Source organism: Delphinus delphis, chromosome 12, assembly GCF_949987515.2.
Source record: "Delphinus delphis chromosome 12, mDelDel1.2, whole genome shotgun sequence".
NCBI classification, from domain to species: Eukaryota; Metazoa; Chordata; class Mammalia; order Artiodactyla; family Delphinidae; genus Delphinus; species Delphinus delphis.
Window position 1 is genome coordinate 69313486 of NC_082694.2, and position 26390 is coordinate 69339875.

Below are 26390 nucleotides of genomic sequence, written 5' to 3' on the forward strand. Positions count from 1 at the left end.
GACAAACAGACTGCCAGAAGGAAGCTGGCTCTGGGGGAGATTTATTTGCTCTGCAGCTCTGCCATGTGAGATGCCAGGTCACAGGTGGAGCCCTCCCACAGCCTGCATCTGCCTGGGGGGGCAAGGCAGCCTGACGCCAGCTGGCCAGAGAAGAGAGGGCGACGGCAGCCAGTGTTGCTGGCCCGGGGCGGGGATGTGAGCCGGTGCTTCCTGCCACAGGGCACTCACACGATGCCATCGAAGCCCTGCAGACCACACTTCTTGCCCGCCACCTGGCAGCCAAAGCTCAGTGCCTCCTGCATGCTCTTCCCTGGAGGGGGGGATGAGTAGCCAGATCAGCCGGGCCTTCTGGGCAGGGGCAGGCCCCGGCCCTGGGCCTGCTGCTGGGGTACTCACCCTGGGACAGGCTGAAGATGACGGACGCATTGAAGGTGTCTCCGGCCCCCAGAGTGTCCACCACCTGGGGCGGTGGGAAAGCGTCGGAGTGGAGCAGCCGTCCATCAGGGCCCAGGGCATCGGCACCCTCCTCAGCCCAGGCACAGACCAGCGTAGCCCTGTGACACCCTCCACTCAGCTGGGTGTTAGCCCAGCCCTGGCCCCCAGCCTCATTATCCCTCCCCGGGGCAGACCCTGGAGGCCAGGCTCCCTCACTCCCCGTACCCGGGCCGCTGCCTGGCTTCCGCTAGCTCACCCCTTCCTCACGCGACCGTACAGGCCCCTCAGGGCCTCCTTCGCTGACTGGAACCCAAAGTGCTTGGCCACATCTTTGCTGACAAACACCTGTGGGCAGTGGAAGAGAGGCTGACAGTCAGCTGAGCTCTACCCCAGCTGTCCCTCACTACCAGCAACCTGCTCCTCCATCGTGGCCACCTAAACCCCCAAGTAGCATCTCGCTGTCCCTCAGGAACACGTTTTCATACTTGCTCAGGATATGCTAGAAAACAGCCATGTAAATTGTGACACGAAAGCCCCGGCCTATTCTAAGATCAACGAATTTCCTCACAATTGAAAACCCAGAGTGAGTCTTGAGGTCATCTTGGGGCGCAATCTACAACTGGCAGGTGAAACCACGGCTTTCAGGAGGGTTTTTGTTCTGTTTGGCTTTCCGCATACAGCTATGCCCTCTAGGTCTGATTTCTTCATCTTTAAAACAAAGGGATAGGGGTTCTAGAGCTTCCTTAACACCAGCTACATATTAGAATCACCAGGGTGTTTTGTTAAAAAATACTTCAGCCCAGGCTTCACCTCTACCAACCAAATTAAAAAAAAAAAAAAAAAAAAATGAGGGTGGGGCTCAGGCATCCACATCATTTAACGTGCAACCAAGGCTGAGGCCCAACGAGCTGCCACTGTGATGCTAGATTATCATCCCGATTCCACGTACATTCCACACTTACCATGCGCAAGCCCCCTTCCCATCCTCCCTCACCCCCTACAGAACTGGAGGGCACCTCGGAGAACAGTCCCATCCTGTCATTTGACAGAGGAAAAGACAGGAGGCCCAGGGAGGGGAGGCTTCCACGCAGGCTGGCCCTGAGGCTGGCTGTCTTGGCCTTGACCAAGCCCTCTGGCTGCCTTCATACCTATGCGCCCGCTGGGCTGGAGAAATTCTACTCCTTGGCCGCTGTTGAGGCCTGCACTAGAGCCCTAAGCTAGAGGTCTGCCTCTGCTTTGCCCCCACCTGCCAATATCACCAAGCCGCAAAGTGCCGCCCTAAGTGTGACAGGCAGGACAAGGGGACACTCGGACTCCCTTTAAGGACCAAATTAAGCTGGATGTGGCAAGGTGGGGGGCCGTGGGGGATGCTTACCACGTCTCCGTAGCCCAACAGCTGGTACAGCTCCTCTCGCGGCTTCTCCACCTCCACAGACACCTGGATCTTCTGCTCTGGAGGCTGCCTGGCGTTGTGCTGTTCTATCCGCTGCAGCATCTTCACCTGCTCTGATGCATTTCGGCCCTGGGGCAGAGCAGGGCAGGGCAGGCAACTCAGGACCAGCTGGGCGCTGGTCTCATTCTGCCTCATTCTTCCCTCCCTGCTGGAACCATGGGTGAGGGGGGAGAGGGGCCAGGAAGGCTGGGCCGGAAACCCAACCTAAGTCTCAAAATTCTAGTGCTATTCTGGACCTTGGAGACCTTATTGACCAGCCCTCCCATTTCAGATGAGAAGACGAAAGAATAAAAGAGAGACTCTCCTAAGGACCTACAATAAATTAAATGACAGGGCTAGGATTAGAACTCAGGACTTCTCAAGGTTTCCTCCCACCTAGACTCCAAAACTTCTCTTGGAATGAAGATTCTAGTTCCCTTTATTTGGGAGCTGGGTCAGGCCCTCCCATTCCTGCCTCCCCAGAGGTAACAGGTCAGGCCTCCCACAGCCAGGCTCCTGCCAGAGGCCAAGTCCAGAGGAGGTGGGGCAGCCTGTAACACAGGAAGCACCAGACTTTGCCTAGAGCCAGCACCCTGCTTCTGGCACCTACATCTTGCTGTGTGACCTTGAGAAAATCACCCAGTCTTTCTGGGCCTTAGTTTCCACCTGAAAACATAGAAGGAGGATGGAGAGTGGGTGAGGGGGGTTGGATTCATTGATCTCTAAGGTACTTCATGGTTCAAAGAAACCAAGAAGAAGGCAGAACATGTGGAGGGGCTGGCAGGTTGAGGCCCTCAAAACACAGGTAGGGCAGGGCTTGCCTCAATGTGGATCCACTTGAACCGGGTCAGGTCAACCTTCTCAAAGTCTTTAGCAGACACATCTGGTAGGTTCCTGAGTCGCAGGACAGAAAGGACAGAGAAGGGGCATGGTGAGGTCAGCCAGGGCCAGGATCTCTAACTGGCTGCTAGGGCCCCTATGCCTGGCGCTGCCTGCAGCATGGCAGGAAACTGAATCTATAGCACATGCTTCTGAGGCTTGGCTCCAGGACAGACCCTGTCTCAGGCTAAACTCGAGACCACTCCTTGCCCTGCTCAGCTCCATCCACACAGGGGGCTGCAGGCAGTTTCCTAGGATGCCCCTTCCTGTGTTTGAGGCTGTGATATTATCTAAGGGCAAACTCAACCACCACATATGTCAAGCAAGGGACCAGTTCTGCGTGCCTTGCAGACCATATCTCCCAAAATGCTTTCAGAGCACCAGGGACTACAATTCCCAGAATTCCTCTTGCCAGCAGCACACACAGCTACCACCACGCAGTGCCCTGGGAAACTCCAAAGGCCGCGCCGTTCTGCCTGGAGCTCGGGTCTGGGTCCTCTCAGTTCAGGCACCCCAGTGGTGACAGCAGCCCTGTCCTGAGTTTGGCAGCTCCATGTTATGGCCCTGGGATCAAGGTTGGTGCTTGAGAATGAGTTTATTTTTGGCCGACTTAGGTGTGGAGACCTGGGAAGGGTCCGCCTTGACCTTCCTTGGCCAGAGACCTACACACAGCCAGTGTCCTCCCCTCCATGTTCTGCGCCAAATCCTACTTCGATTTAACTAGCTGGGTGACTGTGGCCTTTCTGAGGTGCTTCCCCTTCGGTAAATGGGACCGAACCCCTAGCCCCGCAGGCCTGCTGCAGCTGGAGATAATGTGTGTGGATATGCCTGGACTGAGGCCGTGGGCAATAAACATTTCTCCTTGGAGCTCCTCTCCCTCCCTTCCCGTGAATACCCATGTTGTGTCCCTGATCAAAGCTGCTACAGATTGTTGCTTAATGGGCAGATGACTAGGGTTGCCCAATGGGAAGATCGTGTCTAGCATGTATGCCTACCCACTCATTCATTGGGACACAAAGAGCCCAGGGCCACTGGTTATAAATCTTGTTCTAGGATGACTGCCCCTCCCGCAGGTTCAGTGGTCGTGCTGGGCAGCAGGGACAGTCAGAACCCCAGGGCAGCTGGGCTTGGGCCATCTCTGCCCTAACAGAGTACTTGGCACACCCTAGTTTCTCAGTAAACTAAACCTCTTGAGATTTTTCAGGAGGGAATCTGGAGAGATGAGAAGGGGTCTCTCCCTGGAAGCTTGGGACCCTAAAGGGATGCCCCTGCCCTGCCCGAGGTTAGCAACACGTCAGATGGCCCTGTTCTGCTGAGCCAGTGTTCCCCTTCCCTCCTTCAGCAATGGCTGCGAGTGGTGTGTGGCATTTGGTCTGGCTTCATTATGCTGGGACCTTTGGGGTTGCTCATCTCTTTCGAACACCCAAACCTCAGCTCCTGGTGCCATGCTGCAGGCTGGCAACTCTGGGGCTGACCCTGGAAACCCCAGTGGGCCCCCTTCAGGGCTCAAGATGGTTTGAATCACATCTCCCATCCCTCTGTCCTCAGAACAATTTCCCCATCTCACACCCAGGCTGCTGATTGGCTGATTATGGACGAATCACATCATAAATTACAGTTTGCACAGGCCTGCCCGCCCATCCTTGGTGTTGACCAAGGCCAAGTCGCCAGGCAGAGCAAAGCCCATCCCTTCCCACCTCACTTCTCCCCTAATTGAGAACAATTCCGAAATCACTGAACAGTTTGGCATAGGGACAATTTCTGGTACAAAGAGAGAGGCCACAGAGGGTGGGCAAGTGGGCTGCCCATGTGGCAAGTGAGGGAGCTAATTGGTGGGCTGTGGCAGGGCAGGCCAGGGGGCCTTACGTGTCGTAGAGCACAATGGTACGGGAGCCATTGGAGCTGTTGACGATGCAGCAAGAGCATGGGGCTTCCCCGCTACTCTGCCAGGCCACCTGAGACACGTCCACGCCCCGCTGCCTGAAGTCAGCCACCAGGAAGCTTGGGGTGGAGCCCGAGCCAAGGGAAGGGCAAGGAGACACAGATTAGAGGCTACCAGGGGCCTGGACCTCCCGCGGGGTGGGGAGCGGTGCCGGAGCACGCGGGTCTTGGAGAGAGGGTCCTGCTCTGGGAGCTGAGTGACGGCAATGGCGGCGGCAGCTGGCAAGGCGCAGACAGATGTACAAACCTGTAGGCATGTATGATGGTGCGGCTACCACTGGCCTCGCTGCTGATGACTGTGGAAATGGGGACGGAGCCCGTGGTCTGAAAGACCGTGTAGCGTAGGTCCACGGAATAGCGGCGAAGGTCGTCCAGGACAAAACTGCCAGGGCGGAGTAACCCGGGGAGGCGCAGTTCGACGGGGGTTTGGGGACTGGAGGGTAGGTGGCAGGGCCACCGGGGACCCTGGGGTGCAAGCACAGGGGCTAGGATGGGACTGGGAGTCACTGTCACAGGCTGTGTGGAGGCAGGAGAGGCAGGAGAGCATGGCTGGAGCTTAGTGAGAAAAACCCTAAGGGACATTCTTTTAGGTCCTGACTGAAGCAAACTCCAACCCTGACCCTGTCCTTCAATCTGACTCAAGCTGGAAAGGATTTGCTCACGTTCATAAAGCTAGATGGGGTAGATGTGGGACCTAGAACATGCACCCTGTTTGAACCTAGCAGGTGAGGGCACTGTGGCCCGCATCACGCAAGGCCCAGGCAGTATTAATAATGACCAAGGTGATACATTGTCCCCCAGGTGCCCTCTGCTTGCTTATCCCCATGGTGCTCCACTCTCTGAAGTCCTTCCGGTCCTAACGTGATTCCTCTCCTTCTACACCTGCCTCCACGATGCCCAGCCAGGAAGTGGTGCTGCCTCGGTGGCCCTGCTCACTGCCCGCTCCTTCCACAGTGGCAAGCCCTCTCAGTGCCTGAGGCCCCTCAGTATGGACCGGGTCCAGGACTCTCACTCCAATCAGAGTGAGCCGGGGGGTGGCCCTTCAGGAAGACTGTACCAGCAGAACAAGGAGGCCACCCATCCCTCCCAGCTCTTTGGAAATGAGCTGTGGCCACTACGCCCAGCAGTCCAGCCACCATCCTGGCCTTTCTCACTATGGCTGAACCCCACTTTCGGCAACACCAAGGCTGCACAATACAGATCTGTATAGAGGTACCACATCGGGGCATCATTCCTTGCCTTACGTCTCAAGGATCCTTTAAATAGTAGCTTTCCCACAGCATGGAGAATATGATTTGGTTTTTGCCAAATAACTTTTTGCACCCACAGTGCCAGGCACATGGTAGGTGCTCATTCAGTGTTTGTTGAACACATGGGGAGAATTTGGAATGGCCCAGCTATCAGCATGATTGCCACACAAAGGTGGGTCCACCACCCCAAAGCAAGAGGCACGGTCTTGCTCTAGCTGGGAGGGAAGGCAGCTGCTGACGAGGGCTGACAAGTGAGCAGCTGTTGGCTCCGGCTCCCTCTGTCCCACATCACAGGGCAGGCTCTCGTGCCAGTTCATAAGGAAGGGAATCTGGCTGCGGCTTGGGGCTGGGCTCTGGCACCAGCCCCGCTCAAACCAGGGTTCAAAGGGCTGTGCTTTACAGGCCAGCAACCTGGCAGCCTGCCCCTGTGCCCACAGTGGGCAAAGTGGGCCTCACCGCCTGATAAGCGCTTGCTGAGTTGGCAGTGCCAGGGGTCAAAGGGCTCTTGGGTCCCTGCAGCAGCCAACATAGAGGAAGCGTGTGGGCCACTACGAGCTGCAGCCTCCTAGCCGATGAGCTGGGAGGCATGGGGCTGGGCCCAGCTTTAGCACGTGGCATTGGGGTGTCCTTGGGCAGGGAGCTCTCGCTGCTTCAGTGAACAACGGGGACACAATCACTGGCCCTGCCCCCTCAGCTGGGAAAGAAACTGCAGGCCTGGACCCTGGGACCGTGGATGCAGGACATCCCTGAGAGGGCAGGTACAGCATGTCCCTAACTGCCTTCTGCCAAAAGGACAGGCAGGATTAGGGACTTGAGAAGGGCAAAGTCACATCCACCGCAGACAGTCTGTTGGAAACAAGGAAGGAGAAGGTGGGAAGCCGAAGCAGGCTCCAGGGACTGGCCAAGGAAACAGGCTGTGAAAATGAAACCTTTAACAGGAGCAGCATTAACAACTGAGCAGCAGATAAGCCATACCAGGGAGGGTCTGGGTTGCCGGTACTCCACTCCCCACGCCCCACCCATTTCTGGTGGCCACAAACCATTTCTCAGAGACCGCCCACCCAGGGCCAAGGCTTCCTTCTTCTCCCCCCACCCTGTGGGCCACCCTCCCCTGCTCCCTCCACTTACTCGGCAGCGTGGCCCGGGGCCAGCGAGCCCATGAAGGCACAGGGGGCTCCAAGCAGGGAGAGGACAGTGCAGGAGTTGGATGCGTTGCCTCCACGCTGCCATCTCTGGGACAAGCACCTGCAAAACACAAGGAGGGTCCCTGCAGCTCCAGCAGGCTGGGGCTGGGATAAGCAGGGCTGAGCCCTGAGTAGGGCCCGCAGGATGTAAAAGCCAGGCGATTCCCCTCAGAAAGCATCCAGGCCAGCCTTAGGCTCAGCAAAGGGAAGAGGCTCAGCTATTCCCCAGCCCAGGCTAAATTCAAGCTCACAGTGATTCATTTCTATCTTTCACCTACTCTTATGACATCAGGAAAGTACTCAGTTGGGCCCATCACAATTTGAGGGTCTCATTGACTTTGGGTTACTTCCTCCTCTGTTACAGGGACCCCCCCACCAAGCCTCCTCCTTGAGAGCTGCCTCTTCTCAAAGGTGGCAAATCTCCTGCTGCTCCTGTCTTAGGAGAGACCACTTCAGTAATAACTCAGATTAAAATAATTAAGACAGGAAGCAAACCCGGACATTGTGATCATTTAAGAAAGTTGTGTGTGGTAACTTTTATGATGACAAAAGTTAAAAAGACCAGTGAGTGAAAACCAGTTTTTCTCCATTTTTGTTTGTTTCTCCTTTTTTTTCAGCTTTATTGAGATATAATTGACATATAACGTTCTGAAAGCTGAAGGTGTACAACGTGATGATTTATTTATTTTTTATTTTTTTAATTTTTTGGTACGCGGGCCTCTCACTGTTGTGGCCTCTCCCGTTGCGGAGCACAGGCGCCGGACACGCAGGCTCAGCGGCCACGGCTCACGGGCCCAGCCACTCCGCGGCATGTGGGATCTTCCCTGACCGGGGCACGAACCCGTGTCCCCTGCATCGGCAGGCGGACTCTCAACCACTGCGCCACCAGGGAAGCCCCAACGTGATGAGTTTGATATACATATATTTTGTGAAGTGATTACTACAATAAGGTTAGTTAACACATCCATCACAGTGCATAGTTACCTTTTTTTTCTTCCTTTTTTTTTTCTCCATCTTTACTGAAAATCTAACAAAAGGAAACTAAGTCAAGATACACCTAAAGGGCTTCATTGTCATCATCAACAACAAAAATGATAACTCATGCATACATGGTCAGAGAACCTGAATGATTTCTCATTTGTGCTCCAATAATACTGTGAGGTAACAGTACAGGCTGTTATTTCTATGCTTCCATCTCCAAAAAGGATAATAATAACTGTGGCAGCTTACGATAAGGGGAACAAGTACCGAAGAACTACTAATTAAGAGAAATGAATGAAGTAGAATTTTTAGGCTAGGGTATATTTGTACACAAAGCTTAACCTTGAAGTTCCCTTCAGCCTTGGGAAAAGGGGACCACGATCTCATTAGAAAGAAGGATACTAATCTGCAAAAGGTCAAACATTTCTCAAGCTATGAGCTTTAGAGAAATTTTCATGCAGAGAAGAGAGGAGAAGCCTGGAGGGACTGGACTTGCCCAACAACAGTTAATGACAAAGCTGATACCAGAACCCGGGTCTCCTGACCCCAAACCACTGCAAGTGGTTTCTGAATGGAAAGTAGTTGGGTCCCAGCTTGTTGCGGCTTCAGGGAAAGGGTATACAGTTCTACTCTGTGGAAACCCTTCAAAGTTATATTGACACCCAACTTTCTGTGCAGAAATGCTCTGCTGAGCATGAAGATGCTTTCCGGAAGGTCCTTCTCAGCCAGGACTCTGGGAGGCAGGGCCATTCCTCAGGGGTCTGGCCGAGTTCCAGGTGGCAGTTCTCGGCTGCCTATGGAGAGAGCCTGGGAAAGGTGGGGCTCAGATGCTGGGAAGGACTGTGTCCCCACTCAGGTTTGCCCATCGGGGAGGCAAGACAGAGTCCAGGAGCTGGGCTGGGTGGGATGGGAGCACAGGAGAGAGGCCCTGTGGACAACCAAACTGCTCCACAGAGGAGCAGAGCCATGGGTCTGGGGGAGCAGGGAGATACTCCCTCAAGCGCAGGGAGCACAGAGGGTCTCTTCAGAGAGGCACCTTGCTTAGTGCCCAGCGTCGGAACCAGCTCCCGTCAGGGTGGGACCAGCAGGCTCTTGTCCCAGCCTTCCAACATGAGTAAGCTCAAAGGCACCGGGACTCAGCTCCAGCAGAGCAAGTGCTCTGGGTCCCCTGGAGGTCCTCCACAGTTCCTAGAGAAACTGGAGCCCCAGAATTTGCACTGTTCTCCGGAAAGTAAACTTGCCTCCTCACTGGCCACCAAGTCCTGGGGCTGGCTTGACCTTGGTAGGTGGGCTAGGGCCACACGGCAGCATACCCTTGTGCCTCCTCCCACTGTCCCTGCACCTTTTGCCAGGGGCTGTCACCTCTGTCAAACAAAGCAGCCCAAAGCAAAAGGTCAACTCCATGAGGCGGGCAGCAGCCAAGGAACAGGGAGGGAGGGGCTTCCCTGGTGGCGCAGTGGTTGAGAGTCTGCCTGCCGATGCAGGGGACACGGGTTCGTGCCCCGGTCCGGGAAGATCCCACATGACGCAGAGCGGCTGGGCCCGTGAGCCGTGGCCGCTGAGCCTGCGCGTCCGGAGCCTGTGCTCCGCAACGGGAGAGGCCACAACCGTGAGAGGCCCGCGTACCGCCAAAAAAAAAAAAAAAAAATAGGAACAGGGAGCACTAGAGAGGGCGGAGGGCTGGAACACTAGCATCAGGACGCTTGAGTTGTGACCACCACTCTGCCACTCATCAACTACGTGGCCCCTTACAGAAATTGTCTAATTTCTCCAAATCCTTAGCTTCCTCGTCTCTAAAGAGAGGAGCAACTGATCCTTACACGCTTCCCATGGGCTGCTGTGAGGAAACTATGTAACAATGCCTGTGACAGTGCTGTGTGGACCCATGGCCTGAAGAATGCCGGGGGCTCTGCCCTCAGTGAGCCTCCTGGCTGTGGTTGCTGTAGTGTCCTTCCCGAGTTCAATCTTGAACTCGCCTTTCATCCAGTTCTTGGCTGAGACAAGTGAGGGCCAAGAAGCAGTTCTTGTCCGTATTCTGAGCACTAGACTGCACCAAGAGACAGCCACGGATTCCACCACACAGCAGTGTCTCGGGATCACAGTGTAAGGGTGATCAAGAGTAAATACGGGAACCAACAAATGACTTTTCAACTTCTACCAGACAACCAAGAAGGGTCTCTTCCACTATGCTGTTCACTGAGTATTGGAAATAGGACTTCTGGTAAACTTCTGGAATTCGGCACCAGGGAAAAGTCTGTGTGGCTCATGAGCCAGCTCTACCCATAACTCACAGCATCTCCAAATTTGCCTGCCGTGCCAGCAAGCCCCGAGCTACAGGGAAGCTTGAACACCATGGTTTTGAAAGTTCTTGAACAGTCTAACTGCACATACTTCTTATTGTAAGCTACCTCAAAAAAATTTTTTTAAAGACACAGATGAGATATATATGTGGTAAATAAATTAGAAGTAAATGCTGGTGATAGGCAAGTGCACAGTTCTCGTTAAAAAGAAAAAAACTGGTTCTGCACCTTCCTAGCTGTGTGCCCGTGGATAAATAACTGCGTCCCTCAGGGTCTTTACTTGCTTAGCCTACTCGGTAAAATGGGGATAATGATGTCTGACACGGTCCCAGGGTTGAAATGGGAACTGGAGAACACAACGCTATCCAAAGCCTGGATCTTACTACTAAAGGCCTCAATTCTTTCCCCAGGTCCCGGGCAGAGGGCAGGGGGCACCAGCTCCCAAGGCGACTCTCAAGGCCTCGCTGCGGGCCCCCCGGCCCCCCCACCCCCTGCTCCGCAGCCCTCTGGTCTTGGCCGCCTGGCACAACGCGGGGCTGCAGCGGCCCCTAGGGTTTCCGAGGGGCCCGGGCGCCCCTACCTGCTGTCCGTGTCCTCCTCCGGGTATTTGTCCATCACACTGATGATGTCCAGCACCACTAGCCCCACGCACAGAATCTGTTTCTCTTCCATGATGCTGCTCCCGGAGATTTCTGCCCGCTCGGCTGACGGGGTTCCTCCCGGGCTCTGCTTCTTATCCCGGAGAATCGTGTCCCAGCTCCCAGAGTCTGTACTGGCTCCTCCTCCGCGTCCCGAGCTCCTCCTCCAAGGAGCCTCCTGCAGCGGCGAGGTGCAGAGGACGGAGCCGGGCTCTTGCTCCCCACGCGCATCGACCCCAGCGGGCCTGGGAGTGCAGACCCCGCGGTCTTGGTCCCTGGCCTCCCCTTAGCAGGTTGCGTGGCCCAGGAGATGGCTACGCCTTCAAATTCTCGCCCTCAGTTTCCTCACTTGTCAGACGGACTCCGAGCTAATACAAATCTCTCTGAAGCGCAGCTAGGCAACCTCATGAATGCCAAGAGAAAGTGCAGCAGAAAGGCATCGCTTGTCCCGCCCTCTCCTGCACCCGCGGCTCCCTCTCCAGACTCTAGGCCCGCGGTGTTGAGTCTGGCCTCGCAGCTGCGGCCCGGACCCCGGCATCCAGAGCCGCGGCTGGCGCGGTCCCCGCTGTCCCGCCCCGCCCCCGAGACCCAGCCAATCCCAGCTCGAGGCCTCGCCTCCGCCGCTGAGCAGCTGGGGCACGCAAGATGAGCGGCGGAGGTCACGTGACGGAAGACACCGCCCCGCGGCGCCGCGGTCTCGTCTCCCAGCGCCCTCTGGCGGACGCCGGCGGAAAAGGCGCGACCCGTAGTGGGGCCCGGCTAGCGCTCCAAGCCCCGGGCGCACTTCTCGCCTGCGCGTCCAGTGCAAGTGCAGGCAGAGCTACCCCTGCCAAAGCGGAGGACGCGAGCAGGGTCCGGAACCCGGGGCTCCCTCACCCCGTCCCCTGTATACGCCTATCTACCCCTGAACACATAGTAGAGCAGACAGCTTGTTTAGTTTTTTTTTTTTTTTTTTTAGAAAACCCAAGTGTCTTTATTCCTGAATAGTTTAGTATGGCGGTGGGGGCCGGAGCCCCCTCGAGAGAGTCCCGGAGCCCAGGGATTCGGCCTAGAGGCCAGTTGGGGGAGCAAAGTGTGCGAGGATTAGCTCCTCCGCAGTCCGAGTCTTGCAGGGACGGCGATCAGGCCAAAAGTCTGGACGAGGAGACCCCAGAGTCCCCGACCCGGCGCACTCCGACCGTGGGAAGGACGCTGCTCTGGGCGCCTGCGCTGCTGCGGCGGGTACAGAGACTGCAGCTTGCCCCGGGTCGGGGCCCCGTCCCAGGCGAGACGCCCCGGAGCCCACCCCCACCCCACCCCCGCTGGCTGTTTGGCCGGCGTAGACACTTCGGGCCGGTGGGGCCCGGCTCCCTGTCTATGCCTGTTCTAGCTCCAGGTCCCCGTAGAGCAGGGCTCCGCTGAAGATGGTGAGCGGTTCCTCCGAGTGCGCCAGCTGCCCCATGACCAGGTCGATGCAGACCGTGTCCCCGGCCTGCAGCGGCAGAATGAGGCTGAAGACGCCTAGGGCGCCCGGGCTGGGCTGGCTCTCGGCCACCGGCTTATTCTCCAGGCCCTCAGGCTCGTAGCCACCGGAGTCTATGCGGGCCACGCCCAGGTTGGAGCGGGACAGCACGGCCTCCACTTTCTCGTGCCGGTGCCCAGTGAGCACCGCGCTCAGCAAGTAGCGTCCGGCTATAGGCGCCGTGAACACGCCTGGGGACAACAGTGGCAATCAGGAGGGAGACAGGTGGCAGGGGCCGTGAAGGTGTCCGGGAGCCCTTGCAGAACTCCTGGACTACGTGCGGAGGGACCCTCTGGGTCTTTTCACCTCTCTTCTACTAGAACTCCACGGACAGCAGGGAAACCAGTGTTTTGTTCATTTCCCCATCCCCAGCACTTAAAACAGTGCCTGGGCAAGAAGAGGCCCCCATAAAGAGCTGTGGAATGATAGGCTTTTCCCCTCCCCGGCTTTTCCCCTCCCCACCTCACCCCCCAGTCCAAGCTGTGGTGAGAATGAATAAATGAAGGAGAGAATAGGGGTCTCCCCAAACCAGAGAATGAAAAGACTCAGCTTGTCTGAAACGGCAAGAATGGGGACATATCACTGCACAGCCTCCCCCATTCCCCCCAGTGCCCAGCTGCCCACTCCCAGGCTTACCAGTCTCTGGATCATAGTAGCCCCCATCGTTGAGCAGGACTCTGTCAAAGGGCACTGTGCCTGGTTCAGAGCGGGGCAAACTCAGGGCAGCTGAAAAGGCCACCCGGGGCACAGAGGCTGCTGGTGCCCCCTCTGCTCCTAGGTGGGGTAGGGAGGGTGTCAGAGTGGACGCTCAGTGCAGGGCTGCCCAGCCCCCTTCCCCTCCTGGGTCTCTACCCCCAGGGCTGTCTGAGGCCTTCCATCCTCCAAATCCTAGTTCAGTTCCCCGCCCTCCAGCACTGAATGAGAGGAACTTACCCTGTTCACCTTGGGGACCTGTGGGAAGAAAAAAGGGAGCTGTGAGAAGTAGGGCAGCTCTCGCTAAGTCACTCAGCAAACATCTGCTTTCCCACTGTGCTAGGTGCTATGCAGACTCCAAAACAGAACTGGGCGTATCAAGAAAAGGAGGAACAGATAGGGTCCATTCTGTTCAACCTTATAGGCTCAGGCATCGTCTTCAACACAGCAGTGAGGCCACCACAGCTAACTGGCCAACACAGTGACAATCCTAGCTCCTAGTCACTGTCAGCCATGTAGCAGCCCCAGTTCCTTGCCTCTTTCCCCCCCTTCTCTGTCCGGTTCAGAGTAGAATGTCAAGCCCGGGGCAGCCGGGGTTGGGGCTGGGAGTAGCCCTGGCTGCAGCGAGGATCTCAGCCCACATACCTGGTGGTCCGATGGGCCCCTTTTGTCCATCCTTGCCTGGAGGTCCCGGAGGTCCGGCAGGGCCTGGGGGTCCCTCTACCCCGGGAGGCCCTGGTGGCCCAGCCTCACCTGCAGGACCTACAGTGACAAAACTAAGTTGAAGGAGAGCCTTAAAAAGGAGTTTCCAAAGGACAGGGAAGGTGGTGGATCCAGGGACAGGGTGATGGGGCCCCTCGCTGCCCATGCTGGGTACCTAGCCAGCAGAGCAGCACCCCTCCTCCACCCACAGGCCTGTCTGAGCCGTCAGGGGAGGGCGGGGAGCTGGGACCTTGGATCATCCCTTGTGGACAAACCAAGCCCTGGGACAGAGGTGGATCTGCAATTCATGCTGGGCAGGGCAAGGAGAAAGTGGATGAGGTTAAAGCTGGGCTGTCGCAGGGTCAGGGGAGGAGAAAGAAAGGACTTGAAAGGAGTGCCCCCACCCCGTGCCTCCTCCTGCCCCCTCACCAGTGAGGTCCTTCAGACTGAGCTGGTGAAGCCGGTCCTCCAGGAGCAGCAGGGAGCTGTTAAGGGCGCTGAGCCTCCTGCCCAGGCCGGCCTGCCCCCCTAGCAGCTTCTCCAGCAGGGCGGCCTGTGTCTGGCTGGTGCTGTTGGTTTCCCGTAGCCCAGCCCAGAGCCCAGCCACGTGTCTGGAGAGGCCTTCGCGCAGGCCCTGCAGTCCCCCGGCCACCGTGTCCAGCCGCTCACAGACTCCCTCCAGGCGGCCCAGTCGCCCCTCTAGGCTGGGGCACTGGCCGGCCTGTGCCTGTCCCTCTTCCAGGCCTCGGAAGCGCTCCTCACTCTCTGTAGCGTGCTCTGTGGCCTCCTGCTGCAGCCTGTTAATCTCAGAGATGATGCGGTCCTTGGTGGCTCCCAGGTCAGCCAGATCAGCACCCTGGCCCTCCACTGTGGTCTGGAGCTCATGCAGTGAGTCATTGAGGGAGCTGAAGGTGAGAATAACCTCGGAGAGCTCTCCCTGCAGGGCCTGGAGGGCTGAGCCTGAGCTGCCCCCGAACACACTGAAGCCATCCAGAGGCCCACGGCTCGGTCCCCCAACACCCGGGCCGGCCCCAGGGCCCCGTGCGGGCAACAGGGGGCAGGAGCAGCGCTCCACACCATCCCGAAGACGGCCCAGCTCCTCCTGGACACCACCACAGGCGCCACAGCCCTCATCCCCACGGGCCTGCAGCAGCCCCTCCAGCTGGCCCAGCCGCACCGCTGTGAGATTCAGCTGCAGTGCGAACTCTGCAGCCGTCTCATCCAGCGCATTGACCCGACCCTGGAGCTGGCCCGCGACCCCTTGCAGTCCCTCCAGCGTGGCCTGCTGGGACTCCCCAGCTGCTCCCAGCTTGTGCAGGCCTGAGCCCACCAGCTGCAGTTGCCCCTCGCTGTCCAGCACCCTGCGCTCCAAGGCACTGAGGATCTCGCTGACCTCGGAGCCCTGCTCGCCCGGGGCCCCAGAGCAGAGCTGCCCACATGCCTGCACAGCCCCTGCCACCTGCTCCTCCAGCAGAGCCAGCCGCCCCCCCAGCTCCCCGCTCACGTTGGCCAGCAGCCCCTCCAGCCTCTCTTGTTGGCCCCGGGCAGCAGGCAGCCAGTGGCCCAGGCCCCCGGGAAGCCCCCGCCAGCCCTCCTCCAAGGGGCCCAGGGTGGAGTTGAATCGGTCCTCCAGGCGAGCGAGGCGGGACGCTAAGCTGGTATAGCCTGGGGGGTGGCCCCCCTGCCCAGCTGCTACTCCCAGGTTGGCGCCTCGCCGCCCGCTCAGCACTGTCACCGAGCCAGCCACCACATCCAGCCTCCGCTCCAGTTCAGCCAGTCGCCGGCCCAGCTCTGGAGGGCAGCACTCCGGAGGGGGCCAGCGGCCCAGGGCCTGCCCAGCGAGCTGCCGCTGCCGCTCCTCCACGGAGGCCAGTAGCTTCTCCAGCGCTCGCAGCCGCTCCCTGTCCTCCTGCTGCTGCCGGCGGAAGCCATCCAGCCCCGCCAGGCACACAGAGCAGGACTCCTGCAGCCGCTGCTCCAGCTCCCGCAGCAGCTCCTCGCTGTGGCCGGGAGGGGCCGGGCTTGGGCCCAGAGCCCTGCTGCCACCGCTGCCGCCACCACCGCTGTGATGGGTGTTGAGATGGCCCAGCTCCTGGTCGTGGGTGGAGACGCGGTTGTCCAGGAGCTGCAGCTGCTGCTGTATCTCGCTGAGGGTTTCGTGCACACCGGGGCGGGCAGCTGCATCTGCGGGCTGCTGCCTCCCATTAAAGGCTATCTCCACAGCTCTCTGGACGTCTTCCGTCAGGCGCCCGCTCAGTCCCTGCAGGACACCCCGGAGGCCCTGCAGCTCCTTCGTCAGGCTCTGCACCTGCTCCTCCAGCTGCTGCACCTTTTGTGACTCCCCAGGTCCTGGCAGAGAGGGGAAGGCATAAGGGCGAGGGGCGAGGCCTCAGAGCTCAGTGCCTACCTCCTAGGTCCTGCGCTCCCCAGCTCCAACAAGAGGGCAGAGGTCCCAGCTGATGCGGCCATTCCTTAGCTGCATGACTTGGGCAAGAAAAGATGGTAGGAAACTCCATTCACTGAATGCCTTTAAGCCACATGTGTACCATGGCTCCTTCCCGCATCCAGCAACTCCATTGTGCAAATACCATTAGTTCTTCCCATTTCACAGACTGGGAAACAGAGGACCAGAGAGGTTAATTAACTGGGCCATGGATTACAAGTTTAATAAGTGGCAGAGCCAAGTTTCAAACCCAGGTCGTCCATCAGACCACCAAGGCCAGGTCCTTTCCACCTTCCAGAATGCCTCTTAACTTTATGGAAACTGTTCCAACATCCGAAAAAAGGGAATGACACTAGGTCCTTCCCTCAGGGTGAGTGAAATGCGGACGTGGGGTAGGAACCTCTCCACAGCACTACAGGGACAAACAGGGCTCTGAGGCGAGCTGCGGGGGATCTGGCTGGGTGGTCAGAGAATCAGCCAGAAGTTCCTGTTTCCATAATTACAGCACAGCTATCTCCCTGGCAGGCAAACACAGCACATCTGCAGTGCCGGGCAACCGGGACTGCTGCATTCTGGGACCTGTAGTCTCCAGAGGCCACCGAGGGGCCTGGGACCTGTAGTTGGCTGCAGTGCATGCTAGGACTTGTAGTCTCATCTGTCTATCCCCTTGGACCAAGCTTCTCCAAGGAAGTCCCCCTTCCTCCGCAGCTGTTCCCAACTAGGAAGTATCTTGGCTACACGTGGGCGTGAACAAGCACATTCTCTTTTTCTGCCTTCCTTTTCTTTGGGTCTCCACTCAATCTCTCTTCTCTGTCACTCTCTCACACACACACACACACACACACACACATTCTCCCTCTCTCTTCTCTCTCTCTCTCTCGCTCTCGCTCTCATGCATGGGAAGGGATCTCATTAACTCCCTTCTGTCCCCTCTTCTGACCTGGAGCAGGGGTTCCCCGCAGCAGCCTGGCCCACGCTTCCCCCAGCACCGCCTTCCCCTCCTCTCCCCAGCAGCTCCGGTACTCACCTTCCCCACCCAGTCCACTCAGGTGGTTGCCCGCACTGGAGCCCGAGAGGTTGGGGCGGGCGGGCCGGGGCCGGGGGCGCGGCGTGGTGGGTGCAGGGCCCAGCGCCGGGGCAGGGCCCTCGGCACAGTCATCGCCCCCGTACCCCTGGCAGCACCTCCACTCCATATCCGTTACTGTTTTGTAGGCCACGCGGTAGCGAGGGCGGAGGAAGCTGCGGTACCTGGGAGAGGCAGAGGGAGGCCTCTTGACTCCTCCCTGTCCTGTAGTGATCCCGGCCCCTGTCCTCAGAGATGAGCAGCCGCTGGTGGACTAGACCTGTCCCTCAGGCTGGGTCCCCCTTACTGACCAGCATGTGGCCTTGCTCAGTTGACAGTTGTCAGCGTGTTGGCCGAGGGCCAAATCCCTACTCTTCCTCCCCTTGTCCTGTGCTGGAACTTTGAACAACTCTCCTTGACTGTGACCCAGCCCGGAAAAGGCATTCCAGGGGCTGGCAGGGTGGTCCAGGTAAGTTTGCCCTCAGTATTCCACCAGCCAAATTGCTGCCTCAGCATCTCCTCAGCTGGCTGTGACTGAAGCCCCCGGTCCTGCCCCTTGCTACCTGCTTGGTACAAATGCCCCCAGTTGGCCGCCCTAGCCCAGCCCCAGCCAAGTGCACATCCCTTGGCAGGGGGAGGTGCTCACATGATGCTGTGGGAACACTGGGGCTGGCCCCAGCCACAGGGCTGGTAGTCAGGCTTGATGAAGGTCTCCACTCCATCCTCAAGGACACAGCTCACTGTCCGGGTCACCACGTAGGCACACCAGTTCCTGCAGATACAACCCCACGTGGGCCCAAGATCCAGAGACACATACCCCCAAGGAAGGACCAGGGGGCTACCAGAGGGGCGGAGGGAGGGTCAAAACATGAAGGGCCCCTGGGAACGGTGGGAGCCAGGGCTTTGGCAGGGGCGGCTCCCCGCCCCCCCACCTTCCTGTGCAGCAGGAGTCAATAAAGACTTTTCACGATGGGGACAGGAGATGTAGATGCAAAACCACAACCACGAGATGTTGATCCTCGTGGCTGGGGGCACGTGGGGAGCCTCTGAATCCACACATTCATTCGTGTCCCTCTGTCTCAACCCCCAGCTTGGCGTGGCCTGTGTGAACCGACTGGCCAGGGCCCCTGGTGATCCCCTGGATGCTGGCTTCCACCCACCACTCAGGGGAGAGGACGGGGCAGGCAGGGCTCCAGCTCAGGGTTAAGGAGAGAATAGGCCATTGATGAGCGCTGCCCACCTTGGGGCTCGACGTTCTACACTCTTGGCCCCATTCGCGCCAGTCTCTGGTCCGTGTCGGCTGGAGAGCCACAGGGAGCAGAGGAGCGGCGTCAGAAGCGTGGGTTACTGGATGGGCCTGAGGGAGCCCTAGAGAGGAATGAGAGGTCTGCCGAGAATCCCAGGCTGGTATGCAGCTGGCGGCTGGCAGGAAGGCCTGGCTGGTGTCCCTCAGGGTAGTTTCCCTGGGCGCCTAACGTGGAAGCAGATCTCCCTGAGGTTGGGGGGGGACCTAGCTCTTCAGGGGGCCCTGGAAGTGCCCTGAAGGAAGGCGGGCATGTGAAGAGCACCTGGCGGATGGGTTTCCTCTTCCCCCTTCCCTGCCCCAGGCGGGGACAGCCCAGAAGAGCGGACCCAAGGTCGGGGCCAGGATACACACCTTCTCACCCACCCTCCCACCTACCTCCAGCCTCGGGCTGGGGCCCAGACTCTTACCTGTGGCGGCTGGCAGGCCGGGGGGCACTCTGGGCCTGGGGTCCCCCAGGGCTGAGGGCCCCGCCACTCCCAGTGTAGAGGCTGTAACCGCGAGGAGGGTAGCTGGCCGCCCCCACGGCTGTGGTCAGCAGGCAGCAGAGGTAGCAGCTCCAGAGGGTTCCGGGGGCCATGGCGGGGGCGCTCCGTGGTGGCCCTCAGAGGCACATCCTGGCCTGACCACCGGCGCCTCTGCCTGGAGCGGGGGACGCCGCGGATCCGAGGGACAGCAGGTCCTGTCCCCAGCTTCCTGCCGGCAGCCCCCAGCCGCACGCCTCCTCCTTGGCCGCCTGGCCTGACCCCTCTCCCCCTCCTCTCTCCTCCTCAGGCTCCTATCTGTCCCTCCCTCGGTTCCTTCCGCTCTCCTCTTCTCCACTTCTGAGGGGGGTTTGTTCTCTGTGCCCCCCGGCCTCCTGTGCCTGGTCCCTGGCCCTCTCAGATGCTGCTTCCTGGGCCTCCACCCCCTCGCCCCAGCTGGCCCTCCTCTGGCCTCCCTATCGCTTTTCCCCAATGACTGGATCCTGAGGGTGACAGGGCTTTGCCCCTGTGGCTGCTCAGAGGCGCAAGAGTGGTTTCGGGGCGGGCCCTGGCCTCCCGCCTCTCTCTCTCCCTCACTCCCCTCCCTTCCCCCCTGTCTGGCTGGCGGTCCAGCCTCCCCCTTCCTCCCCCCACCTCTCCAGCCATCGTGCGCCACATCTGCTTCTTGTTAACTCCGGGAAAGAGAGAAAAAAAAAGGAAAAACAGAGAAATGTGGAGTTGCCCCCGGGCTTGGGGCCAGCCTCTCAGACGGGCCACATGGAGCGGAGCTGGGGCCAGAGCTGGGGAGGAGGCCCAGGGCTGGTCGCTTAGACAGGGAACGGGAGCTGGAGCCACAGCTCTCCTGGGGCCAGGGCAGGCCTACCCCGGGAGAGAAGGCCTGAGAGAGGAGCGCAGAGGCGAGAGGTGGAGAGGAGAGCTGTGAAAGGAAGAAAGAATCGCAGGGCTCAGCACGACAGTCACTCACCATCTAGTCCGGCTGCCTCCTTTCATAGATGTGAACATTGAGGCCCAGAGTGGGAAAGTAACTTGTCCAAGGTAACACAGCAAGTCAAGAGCAGGGCTCAGATTAGAATATAAATGGTACCCAGGTCAGTGGCTTGCGAGGAAAAAGGAGGAGAGGAGTGAGGGCCACTGGGCCAGAGAGGAAAAGGAGAAGGACTCACTGAGGCAGGCAAGAAATTCAGAGAAGCCAGAAGAATCTGGAAGTGGGGAGTAGCCTTCTGTCAAGCATGGAGAGGACATGGGCAAGAGGAAAAAGGCTTTCATTCTCAAAAGGCCAGGTGAACATGGGTCTCAGACTTGTCTTGGAGAAGGTCAGCCATGAGTGAGGGAGGGGAGGGAAGGAGGGAGGTGAGTTGGGCCCGATGTATTTAGCCTGAAGGAAGTCACTCCCTAGAGTGGAGCCAAGTCTGGTAGCCTCTGAGGCAAGTAAGGAAGTTGACTCAACCACCAGCCTGCCCATAGACTCTGTCAGACTCTATCAGCCGGCCCCCCTCACCATCTGGCCCCCAGCGTTGTGTTCTGTACAGGTCTCCCTGCGTGGTGGGCCGCTTGGGAGAGCCAGGCAGCAGTACTAGACAGAAAGGAGGCGAGAGCCTGGTGTGTGGGCGCTGCGGAGGTGCCTGGGTAGCAAAGGCACGTGTAGGACTCAGTAAGGAGTAGCTGGTCCTGCTGGGGAACAGGACACAAGCGCCCGACAGAACGAACACAGGGCAGGACAGACAGAAGGCCAGATGGATGCTGTGCTCTGGGTAAGAGGAGGGGAAAGATAGCTGGCTGCCGTGGGGAGTCAGAGAAGAGCTATTGGAAGAAAGAGAATCTGATAAATGTGGTAGTGGGGGGAAGTGAAAAACAGGGACGGGGGGAGGGGGAGAGATTTCAGGTTGGTGAAAGCGGTCTGTCTCAGTTTCCTCATCTGTAACATGAGAATAATCATAGTTCCCTCCTTCCTAGTTTCATGTGGATTAAGTTAATCCATGTGAAGCATTTAGAATAGTGTCTGGCATGTGGTAAATGTTAGCTCTTCCTTGTGTCAGGAAGTCAGAGAGGTTGATTGTGGAAAAATCAGGGAGAGGTTCAGATGACTGGTTAACAGCTTGGGTTACAAGTTTTTGAGTAGGGGGTCGATACGCACACAGAAAGAAGATATTCTTGGCAAGAGCAATGGGCAGGGTGTTAGGGCACAAGGATGCTGGTTCCAGCTCCTCCTCTAAATAGTGTTATCACTTTGAGCAAACCCCCTGACTCCACCGGGGGTCTGCTATCTTTCTGTCATCTCAGGTCCCTTCCAAATTCTACACTGCAAAGTGACGCAGACTTGGAAGGGAAGGCTGTGACTGCTTGGTGACTGCATGGGTAATGAGGGACCAGATGAAGGGGGACACCACAGAAGCTTCCAGGGTTTGAGCCAGCGTGAGTAAATCGAGAAGAGGAGCAGGTTTGAAGGAAAGAAAGATGACCTTCGTTTGGGCATCCTGAGTTTAAGATGAGAATAACACATCTCAATGGAAATAAACGTCCAAAGGAGATGGTTAGCAGTGTGGGTCTTGATTCTGGGAACCATTTGCAGGACAGTAGTTGGAAACTATAAGAATGGATGCCACCAAATCTTCAATGTGAATCTGAGTGATCTACCTCTGACGTCCAGAATATGATCCTGATGACTGGAAGAAATGTTGGCGAAAAGACAGGATGGTGACAGTAAACTCTGGAACCATCAGAAATGGAAACCTGTGCCTGTTCCTTAGAGGTGAGGGGATCGGCACCTAGGGAGACCTGAAGGAGTTGGTCCTAGAAGGTCCTGATTTCAAAGTCGCTGTCAGTGGAAGGCAGCTGCTTAGGCCCTGGCCCTGGCCCTGGCCCTGGCCGGAAGCTCACTCACTTCCCCTCCAGGTGGCCCTGGCTGCTGCTGTGAGTTTGCTTTCTCTGCTCTTCCCGGTCTTCTCCGTTCAGGAGCTCCTGGCAACTTAAAAAGTCATCCCAGCCATCTTGTGACTACTCAGTTGTCACCCGTTCCTTTGCCTGCCCCCTTAAGTTACAAAATCTGTTGTATTTTAAGTGTGTCAAGTCAAAAATGTTGCCTTTGAAATATAATGGCGGTAGGTTGCATTTCATTTAGTCCTGTAATTAGGAGCCAAGACCTAGAGCCTGACATGAATGTTCAGAGATATCAAAGAAATCAGTGGGTTCACTGGGGCGGCCTGAGGTGTTGGGCAAGCAGGCTGCAGTGGAGACTAAGGTTAGAGGGAATGCAGTGGTGGCGGTGGTACTGATAGGCAGCCACAAATTGCCAAAGAGACTGGAAGAGAATTCCTGAGACCAAAAAAGGCTAAGAGTCCCTCGGGCACTAGGACAAGATCTATTTTATAACCTCTCCAAGACAGATTTCCATGGGTCTAGTGCCAATGGGAAATCTTGGCTGTACCAGGCAGCTAACTCATTCAGTCAACCATCACTGATGGCGCAATGAACTCCTGTGCCTGGGGCCAGAGAGATAGGGGCCCCAGCAGTAAGGACCATTTTATGCCTACCACCCTCGGTCAGAAGACTGAAGAGTGGGAGGAAAAAGGGGGGAATAATAACAACCGGGCCTTGGGTCATGCCAACCCAGATGGGAATTCCAGCTTGTGGGGACTCTTGAGCAAAAGTCCACTATGCACAAATGCACACTTTTTTTTTCCTTCCAACCCTTCCCACAGGTACAATACTTCAGGAGCTAACCTCCCTGGATGCAGGGCCCAGTGCCCCTTTTCCAGGTCTTGTTGTCTTTTCACTCCTGAGCCTAATCCTGACTATGTCTTCTGCTTTAAATTGTCACACTAATCACAGAGATTAAGCTCCACACATTCCCCCCTGCCCCACGTGCCCCCTAACCCTCTCTCTCCCCCGATTTCCCCCAGGATAAGGCTTCACTTGTCTCACTTCCCACGTACTTTTCCACCCAAGCTTTTTTCAGGAGTTGTTAGCTCTTAGCTGAGTCCAGTTTAGTCCTGGAGACCATTTTTAACTTGGTTAAAATGTTCCTCCAGGCACTAGGCCAAATGACCCATTCAAGGCTGATAAAGACTCGCTGACCTAGGCACAGGAAGTTCTGGGAGGTGAAGGACATTTCTGGATGGTTCTAAAACAAAACCTTTTCCGCTTTCCCCTGACCCTAGGACAACCTATTGAGTCCACAGTCTGACACAACAGAGTATGGAACAGAGGAAGAAGGATCAGGTGACAGTCTCTAACCATTTGTAGAACCTTGGTCAAATCAATTACCTTCTGGGCCTCAGTTTCCTTCTTCAGAAAATGACCTTGAAGGCCCCCTTCAGCTCTGAGAGTCTAGTTTACTTTGCAACTGGGTCAGCTGGTTTCTGGACAGCCTTGGAAAGCTGAAGCACTTCCAAGGCCTTCCCTTATGTCATTTGCAGTCTAGAAAGTCTACTTTCCAGGATCTAGTTGTGTTTCAACAGATCTAAAAGTTTGGTTGCTCTTGGATCTGCTTCAAATTTCCAGGAGATGCAAAGCATAATGTGTGTAATCCTTTAAGACCTAGACCCTCATTCTCCCAGAGCAGAGCTGGGAACAGACTGCTCACTGAGGGGACACATGAGGGAGTACATGGCTGGGATTTCACCGTTATGTGGAGGGAACATGGGGTTGGGATTCTAAACAGAAAACTTCTGGGAAATGGTGGGGGCTGCGTGATGAGAGGGGAGGCCGGGAAACTACAGACTGCTAAAGGCCGAGACCAAGCTTAGGAGTCACTGGGCTGGTGCATGGAGGACAAACTGCTGATGGTCCCAGGCCAGGGAAGCCCACTCCGGGCTAGTGCACCCTTAGCTCACCGTGCACACAGCCTGCCAGTCAGTCCCCTTACCCAGCTGTTCCAGCCCCATAGCAGCTCCTGTAGTTTTCTTTGGCTCAGAGAAGCAGAGGCGTCCCCTGAGCCCTGGCCCCCCTCTACCGCAGAGCAACTGGCTTCCATTACCCCTGACAGCTCCAGAGAAACAGCCCAGCCCCTGGCCCCAGCCTGGCTCAGTGCCGTTCCCTTTTATGGTGAAGCTGAGGGAAAGCAAGGAGGTGGGGGGGAGTAGGTTTTGGCTGGGCAGAGGGTTGTAGAGCCCCAGGCTGCCTCTCCCCTCACCAGAGACCCTCGGACATCTACCCAGTCATCTTCCTTTTTTCTCCTCGGTGGCCCACTCTGCTTATAACCCACACGATCCCTCTTGCTGGTCCCAGCCTTTCCTCCTTTCCCCCCTCCCTCACATCCGGGTGGGGGGTGATTTCCCACTTGGCTTAAGTCCCACGGTTTGGGTTTTGATTCCGGGAGGGTCCGCCCTATTTCCGACGCCCACCTCTGAGAGTGGGATGGAGGGAGGGAGTCCGGAAGGGAGGCACTGGTCAGATCACAGGCACGATCGTTCTATTTGGCGGATGTGGGGCAGAAAGGCTGGCGCCGAGGAGAGTTAGCCGGCCGTCCCAGCCCTGTCCCCATTCTGCACCGCCTCTTACCCCTCTCCCGGCCGCCCGGACCAGGGTGAGGACCCTGAGGGCAGGGCGCAAAGGAAGCACCTGGCCGGGCCGGGAAGCGAAGGGTGGGCAGCAGCATGTGGGCCCGCGACCGAGAGGGGGGCCGGAGTCTAGGGTCAGGCCGAGCCTCCCGCTCGGTCCCGCCGCCACACCCTCGCTCTAGTCCACTCCTCGGCTCCAAGGAAGCGGCCCCAGCGCCCCTAACCCTGTCCCGGACCACGCCAACAGCTCACAGCTGCGCCGTGCCGCGTACGAAGCGAGCGTCTGCAGCCCGCCCGCCCCCTACGGCGGCCGGCCCCTCCTCAGCCCCGCCCAAGACCCCGCCCCTTGCGAGTGCGCCGCGGGAGCAGGCGAGACGCGGGGGCTAGGGAGCCCTTACCGGCCGAGCCTGACGGCCGGAAGTGGCTGTTTTGGGACTGAGCTGGCGCAGCAAACTTCCGGTCCAGGTCTCCTAGCTCGAGCTAGTCCACAGATCGTGTCGGAGCCGAGCTCTGCTGATCAGGTGAGAGGCACGCAGGCGCGGTCCACGGCCCATCGGCGGTGGCTGGGCCAGTGCGGCGAGGAAGGGTCCTGGTCTGGGCGAGGAGTGCGCCGGTCCGAGGCTCAGTCCCCCCTCTTCTCCGCAGCATGATCACGGACGTGCAGCTCGCCATCTTTGCCAACATGCTGGGCGTGTCGCTCTTCCTGCTTGTCGTTCTCTATCACTACGTGGCCGTCAACAATCCCAAGAAGCAGGAATGAAAGTGGCGCTTTCTCCGCCCCAGGTAACGGTACGGGGCTGTAGCGCCCAGCCCCAAAGAGTGAGTGGCGGGGCCGCACCAGGGCGTGAAGGGTTCGAAACTTCAAATCAGAAAGTGTTGGGCCAAGCATGATACTCGGCCCCTTTATCCGCACAGAGCAGCGAGTGCCCTGCCCCCTTCCCCCTTAAACTGCTCCCTGCTAGAACGGGGTGGGTTCCCTAAACCCCCTCAGTCCCCATCTTCCTGTGGTCCCCAGATGCCCAAGTTGATAGTACGGGTACAAGAAAGTACTGACACCCGAAGGAATAAAGGTACTGAGGATGCCGTCCAAGTAAGAGGATTTAGGCTCTTCACTTAAATAGTACTCACTTTTCCAAGGTTGTTTAGGGTTTTATTTAGGCATAATTTTTTTTGTGAGGGGTTGGAAAGATAGAGAATTCTATTTCAGGGGCACAGGGCACTGATTTAGGGGTTGGCTAGTGTAGACCCAAGCCATAGAGAAGAATGGGATGGGGGGAGGTGCTGTGTGAACGTCTGGTAAACCAACCCATAAGTGTGGGCGAGAATTGTAAGGGGGGACAGGCTGGATGGGAGTTGATTCCTGAAGGATTGCCCCAGAGGAAAGCTGCAGCATTTTCCTTACCTCAGGTCTTTCCCCCTCTTTTCTAGGGTTCCAGGACATAGTCTGAGGCAAGATGGAGGGTGTGAGGGGCCTTCACACTTCACTTCATCCCTTCTACCCATCACAACATACAAAGCAACTACACCTGGATTTTTCCAAACAACTTTAATTTCCTCAAAGTCTTCCTTAACCTTATGGAACAAGAAGCTGCCACTGAATAGGGCCCAGCATAGGGCTACTTTATTTTCTACTCCCTCCCCCCAGTATAAAAATATAGATTT

General features: G+C 57.6%; 3 protein-coding genes across 7 annotated transcripts; 1 reads left to right on the forward strand and 2 right to left on the reverse strand.

Moving 5' to 3' along the window:
* Positions 1–24: 24 nt before the first annotated feature.
* KHK (ketohexokinase) lies at positions 25–11588 on the reverse strand. Of its 4 annotated transcripts, none has more exons than XM_060026949.1 (8): positions 10983–11588; positions 7066–7182; positions 4613–4747; positions 2689–2761; positions 1811–1957; positions 692–780; positions 397–460; positions 25–310 (listed from the first exon to the last, which is right to left on the reverse strand). In XM_060026949.1, exons 1-8 carry the CDS (start codon positions 11072–11074, stop codon positions 287–289), a joined length of 741 nt encoding a protein of 246 aa, XP_059882932.1. In that variant the 5' UTR covers positions 11075–11588; the 3' UTR covers positions 25–286. The 4 variants fall into 4 exon arrangements, with proteins under 4 accessions (XP_059882932.1, XP_059882929.1, XP_059882928.1 ...); XM_060026946.1 differs by lacking the exon at positions 4613–4747 and adding an exon at positions 4935–5069 and having other exon boundaries at positions 397–554; XM_060026945.1 differs by having other exon boundaries at positions 397–554; positions 10983–11586.
* A 419-nt stretch (positions 11589–12007) lies between these two features.
* On the reverse strand, positions 12008–19756 carry EMILIN1 (elastin microfibril interfacer 1). Its single transcript, XM_060026952.1, has 8 exons — positions 19156–19756; positions 18089–18214; positions 17407–17627; positions 14366–16285; positions 13880–13996; positions 13475–13492; positions 13178–13315; positions 12008–12732 (listed from the first exon to the last, which is right to left on the reverse strand). The coding sequence occupies exons 1-8, from the start codon at positions 19323–19325 to the stop codon at positions 12395–12397; spliced, it is 3048 nt and encodes a 1015-aa protein (XP_059882935.1). The 5' UTR covers positions 19326–19756; the 3' UTR covers positions 12008–12394.
* Positions 19757–25374: 5618 nt separating this feature from the next.
* On the forward strand, positions 25375–26388 carry OST4 (oligosaccharyltransferase complex subunit 4, non-catalytic). Of its 2 annotated transcripts, none has more exons than XR_009521480.1 (2): positions 25375–25547; positions 26157–26292. XR_009521480.1 is itself a non-coding variant. In XM_060026957.1 (2 exons), the coding sequence occupies exon 1, from the start codon at positions 25375–25377 to the stop codon at positions 25486–25488; it is 114 nt and encodes a 37-aa protein (XP_059882940.1). In that variant the 3' UTR covers positions 25489–25511; positions 26157–26388. The 2 variants fall into 2 exon arrangements, 1 of the variants encoding a protein (XP_059882940.1); XM_060026957.1 differs by having other exon boundaries at positions 25375–25511; positions 26157–26388.
* The last annotated feature ends 2 nt before the right edge of the window (positions 26389–26390 follow it).